The 5,877-nt window shown below is 38.8% G+C and overlaps 1 protein-coding gene across 1 annotated transcript in view; it reads right to left on the bottom strand.

Annotated features, from left to right (window-relative positions):
• Positions 1-5,877, bottom strand: part of WDR12 (WD repeat domain 12) — a 34,932-nt gene that overhangs the window by 23,353 nt on the left and 5,702 nt on the right. Inside the window, exons 3-4 of the mRNA XM_003785029.2 lie at positions 3,616-3,710; positions 2,267-2,373 (exon numbers count right to left, since the gene is read on the bottom strand). Of these exons, the coding sequence (XP_003785077.1) occupies positions 2,267-2,373; positions 3,616-3,710 (202 nt within the window). The remainder of the gene's footprint in view (positions 1-2,266; positions 2,374-3,615; positions 3,711-5,877) is intronic.

Here is a 5,877-nt window from a genome sequence, read left to right as displayed (position 1 = left end):
GATTTGGAGGTTGCTGTGAGCTGTGATGCTATGGCACTCTACCCAGGGGGATAGCTTGAGGCTCTGTCTCAAAAAAAAAAAAAAAGAAAGAAACAAAATATTCAACCTTAGTCTTTTTGTAGTACTTAACCAGTGAAAAACATTAAAAAGAAAAAGAATAAAACATAACTTTGGGCCCAGCCATGGTGGTTCACACGTCTAATCTTGGCATTCTGGGAGGCCAAGGCAGGTGGATTGCATGAGCTCATGAGTTTGAGACCAGCCTTAACCCATCTGTAAAAAATAACTGGGTGTTGTGGCAGGCACCTGTAGTCCCAGCTACTCGGGAGGGAGAGACAAGAGAATCACTTGAGCCCAAAAGTTTGAGGCTGCTGTGAGCTATGATGCCACAGCATCTACCAGAGGCAAAAAAAACAAAACAAAACAAAATCTAACTCTGTATTGTAAGTCCAGAAAGATATTCTTTGAAAGATGTAAGCTCCTGGGAGGTGCCTGTGGCTCCGTGAGTAGGGCGCCAGCCCCATGTACCAAGGGTGGTGGGTTCAAACCTGGCCCCGTCCAAACTGCAACAAAAAATAGCCAGGTGTTCTGTCGGGTGCCTGTAGTCCCAGCTACTTGGGAGGGAAGGCTAAGGCAAGAGAATCACCTAAGCCCAAGAGCTGGAGGTTGCTGTGAGCTGTGATGCCATAGCACTCTACTGGGGGCGATAAAATAAGACTCTTGTCTCTAAAAAAAAAAAAAAAGAAAAAAAAGATGTAAGCTCTTACTCCACTTTTGAGGTGCTTTTCTACAATCTTACTTGATTGTAGTCTTTTCTTTGATATGCATTTTTTTTTTTTTGAGACAGAGTCTCACTCAGTTGTCCTAGGGTTGAGTGCCATGTCATAGCTCATAGCAATCTCAAACTCTTGGGCTCAAGTTGTCCTCCTGTGTCAGCCTCCTGAGAAGCTGGAACTATAGGCGCCTATAACATCAGGCTAGTGTTTCTCTTTTTAGTAGAGACAGGATATTGCTTTGCTCAAGCTGGTCTCAAACCCCAAAGCTCAGGCAATCCACCCGCCTCAGGCCTCCAGAGTGCTGGGATTATAGGTGTGAGCCACTGTGCCTGGCCCATGATATGTATCTTCATGATAGTTAAGGCAGGAGATTTGTGGCTGTAAGTTTTTTTGTCCCTGAAACAAATTATATCCTTGGCTTAAAAGCAAAATACCAAGACTTGATGCCTATAGCTCAGCAGCTAGGGAGCCAGCCACATACACTGGAGCTAGCAGGTTCGAACCCAGCCTGGGCCTGCCAAACAATAATGACAACTACAACCAAAAAACAAAAAAAAAAAACAGCTGAGCGTTGTGGTGGGTGTCTGTAGTCCCAGCTACTTGGGAGGGTGAGGCAAGAGAATCCCTTAAGCCCAGGAGTTTGAGGTTGCTGTTACACCAGGGCACTCAATCTAGGGCGACATAGTGAGACTCAAAAAAAAAAAAAAAAACCAACATACTGAAACCAAATAAATTATAATAAATGTTCTGTGACACCTGATTTATTCAGAGGACAAATGTCAGTAAAACATCTTGAACAGAAAAGAACCTATTCTTTTTTTTTTAGAGACAGTCTTACTCTGTTGCCCCATGCTAGAGTGCCATGGTGTTACAGCAACCTCAAACTCCTGGGCTCAGGCAATTGTTCTTGCCTCAGCCTCCCAAGTACCTGGGACTACAGGCACCCACCACAATGAGCAGCTAGTTTTTCTTTTCTTTTTTTTTTTTTGAGGCAGAATCTCAAGCTGTCACCCTGGGTAGGTAGCTCACAGCAACTTCCAACTCAAGCTCAAGTGATCCTCTTGCCTCAGTTTTTCTATTTTTAGTAGAGACAGAGTCTTGCTTTTGCTCAGGCTGGTCTTGAACTTGTAAGCTCAAGCAGTCCACCCACCTCATCCTCTTAAGAGTGCTAGGATAGGCATGAGTCACTGCACGTGGCCTAGTTTTTCTATTTTTAGTAGAGACAGGGTCTTGCTCTTGCTTAGGCTGTCTCAAAATCCTGAGCTCAAGAATCACCCACCTCTAACTCCCAGAATGCTAGGATTAACATCTGTTTTTTCTTGAATACACTGAAAACAGCCAAACTTTTTTATTTGGCATGGTCACCAATACACATACCACAAAACTACTTTTACAAAGAACAGGAAATCAGAGAAAAATATTCACATAGTGGATTTTAAAAGACTGAAGAAGATACATAAGAAAAGAGAAGAGCATTCAATTGGCAATACCATTCCTCTGCTCCTTTAATTGAGCTAATCCAGTCATCATGGAACATGCATTGCTCTGGCTGGGGTGCGGTATACTTTTCTACATATTCTAGTTCCACAACTTCTTCCTAGTAACACAGAGAAACCAGAAACCAATCAGGTAGTATAGTTTTAAAATATTATACAGGGTGTCCATAAAGTTCACATGCAATTTAAAATAATTAATTGTTTTAAATTGCACATGAGCTTTTGTATTATGAAGATAGAGAACCCTCAATTTAATGTACCACCTTCATATATTAGTCCCCTTAACAGCCCCAAAATTTGGAGCCATTCAAAAAAAAAAAGTCAAAAATTTTATTTAACCTAATAGTATGCTAAGAGTATTGAGAGATATTAATGGCCTTGGAAAACTTATGCTAAAAATGGGAGGAGGGGAGGAAAGAGAATATAATCAAACTTGAAAATTTTTAAAAAAGCATATTATTTATTAAGTACAGGTACATTTTAGAATGATGAAATAGTTCTGGAAATGGACAGTGGAGATGGTTGCATGATATCGTGAATGTAACTAATGCCACCGAACTGTATACCTAAAAATGTGTACTGTATACCTTAAACTTTGTTATGTATATTCTACCACAATTTTTAAAATCACCAAAAAAAAAGCAATCATATATTTTAATTATAAAGACAATATTAAGCAAAACTTAAAAATTAAAGAGAGAAATCACTAAATCACAATACTCTAACATATCGCTTTGATATGTACCCAACTGTTTTGTATTCCTGTATTAATAATACACATATATTTGCTATTCCCTTTCTTGTCAGTTACTCTATAAATATGAAGAATATGTTCTTGATTTCTTAAATGAAATACTCTCACAAAGAGAGGGGGTTTCAAAATTAAATATATAAAAACAGAGGCTCAAATTTATAGGAAAGAACAATAACCAAAAGACTCTTGGGTGCCAAAAATAGATTAAGGCCAATTCTAAAAAAAGTAGAGGCTCAGCGCCATAGTACAGTACCTGTGCTGCCAGCCACATACACTGAGATTGGTAGGTTTGAACCTGGCCCAGGCCAGCTAAACAACAGTGATAACTGCAACCAAAAAATAGCTGGACATTGTGGCGGGCACCTGTAGTCCCAGCTACTTGAGAGGCTGAGGCAAAAGAATCACTTAAGCCCAAGAGTTTGAGGTTGCTGTGAGCTATGTCTCACTATAAGTGACTCTGTCTCACAATGTCACCTTTGGTAGAGTACTGTGGCATCATAGCTCACAGCACTCTACCAAAAACAAAAAAAAAGTTGAGGTAAAATATCTGATGATACCTTAAGTAAAATACAAAAGGTAAGTGACTTACTGATGAGATGTTCTCCAGTTCCATGTGTTTGAGCAAGGGCATCCGCAGAAACTGGCCCTTGATAAGGAAATCAAACTCCACATGTTTGTGGAAGTCTAAAGAAAACACATAATAAAATTATTATTACTCTTAATCTGAGTAAGATTGGCAGAGTTATACAAGAACCCCCAAACTAACAGGTTCCTATCATCCCAGTGTGATCTGAGTGTCTCCAGAATTTCTCATGGCACAGTCAAGCCATGTACTCCAGTATATTATGTTAACATAATTATCTTGACTTCAAAAAACTATTTTATGAAAAAATTCAAACATACAAAAGTAGAGACCAGGTATAGTGGCTCATGCTTATGATCCCAGCATGCTGGAGGCCAATGCCTGAGCAAGGGTGAGACCCTATCTTTATGAAAAGTTGAAAAAAATTAGCCGAGTGTGGTGGCACACACTTGTAGTTCCAGCTCCCTGGAGCTAAAGCAGGAGAATTGCTGTAGCCCAGGAGTTTGAGGTTGCGGTGAACTATGATCATGCCACTGCACTCTAGACTGGGCAACAGAGCAAGACTGTCTCAAAAAAATAAATAAATAAATAACCATTAAGAACAACAAATCCCCATCACTATTACCCACTCTGACATCTACCAACTCGTGGAAAATCATCTATACTCCTCCCTCCATTCTCCTGCTGGTTTATTTTAAAGTAAACTCAGAAGTGATATCATTTCATCTGTACATATTTTAGTGTTATATTTCTAAAATATAAGAACTTAAAAATATTTAAAATTTTAGGAATTATTCCTTCTAATGTCAAATAGTCAATGTTCATATATTTTACAGTGGACTTTTAAAAATCAGTATCCAAAGTCCATACACTGTATTTGATTAATGTGCTTCTTTTGATCTTTAACAGTTCTCCCTCCTTTTTCTTCTTGCCATTTATTTGTTGAAGAAAGTGGGTTATCTTTCTTAGACTTCCTGTATGCGGGATTTGGTTGATTGCATCTCAAGGTGTCTTTTAACATGTTTGTCTATCACTTATATAGACTCGTCAGACTAAATGCTTCATTAGATTTCAGGTTTGATTTTTTTCTTTCTTTTTGACAAGAATATTCATAGGCAGTATTGTGAATTTCCTATGGCATATCAGGATGCATATAATATTTGGTTGTATTTCTTTGTAAGATGTTAAGATCCACCTTTGGGCTTAGATGATGCCTATCTGATTCCATCCACAATAATGTTCCCTGTCAGTTATTTACCTAATTAATAATTAATGCTTTTAGCTATTGATAATCACTAGTGTACTTACATCCATAATTTCATTTGGAGTTGCAAAATGTTAATAGTCTATACAAATGTCCAATCTTCAAGTTAAGAAAAATATGCAACTATTTAGGTAACAACCACCACACACTGGAAATTATTCTTGCAACGGTCTAATTCACTGACTTTTTCAACAAGTAGATATATATAACAGTTTTGAAATTTATAAAGGTAACTGTGCATCACAATCTCCACACATCCATGATGAAGTAAAGACAAGGACCAATAGGAAATGCTATATGAACATCTTTGAATCAACTGTAGCTTGCTAGCAATGAAAAGATTTCAGACCCTGCTCCCCTACAAAGTTGTTCAAAACCATCATTTCAAACTTCACAAAAAGTTACAAAATTATTACAAGAGGAGAAGAGGAAAATATTAGGCATCAGTTTGTAACTCTTAACTCCTCAACTTCCAACTAGGGTAGAGTCAAAAGAACTTTTTAGCAGTGAAAACATCTACATAAAAATACATTTGCTGGCTCGGCGCCCATAGCTCAGTGAATAGGACATAGGCCACATACAACAAGGCTTGCAGGTTCCAGCCCTGCCCAGGCCTGCTAAACAACAATGACAACTGCAGGCTTGGCGCCTGTAGCTCAGCAGCTAAGGCACCAGCCACATACACCAGAGTTGGCGGGTTAGAACCCAGCCTGGGCCTGACAAACAACAATGACAACTACAACCAAAAAATAGCCAGGCATTGTGGCGGTCACCTGCAGTCCCAGCTACTTGGGAGGCTGAGGCAAGAGAACTGCTTTAAGCCCAAGAGTGTGAGGTTGCTCTGAGCTGTGATGCCACAGCACTCTACCGAGGGCAACATAGACTAGGTTTCAAAAAAAAATACATTTGCCTCTAGATGGCAACTCCATTGACAAATTCTATCTTTAAAGATCATACTTTATGTTACTTCCAATATTTCATGTTTAAGTTTTTTTTTTTTTTTT

This window comes from Otolemur garnettii, unplaced genomic scaffold, assembly GCF_000181295.1.
Source record: "Otolemur garnettii isolate 467f Iridium unplaced genomic scaffold, OtoGar3 scaffold00013, whole genome shotgun sequence".
Classification (NCBI taxonomy): domain Eukaryota; kingdom Metazoa; phylum Chordata; class Mammalia; order Primates; family Galagidae; genus Otolemur; species Otolemur garnettii.
Note: the sequence above shows the minus strand (reverse complement) of the source record. Positions and strands in the feature narration are given on the sequence as shown.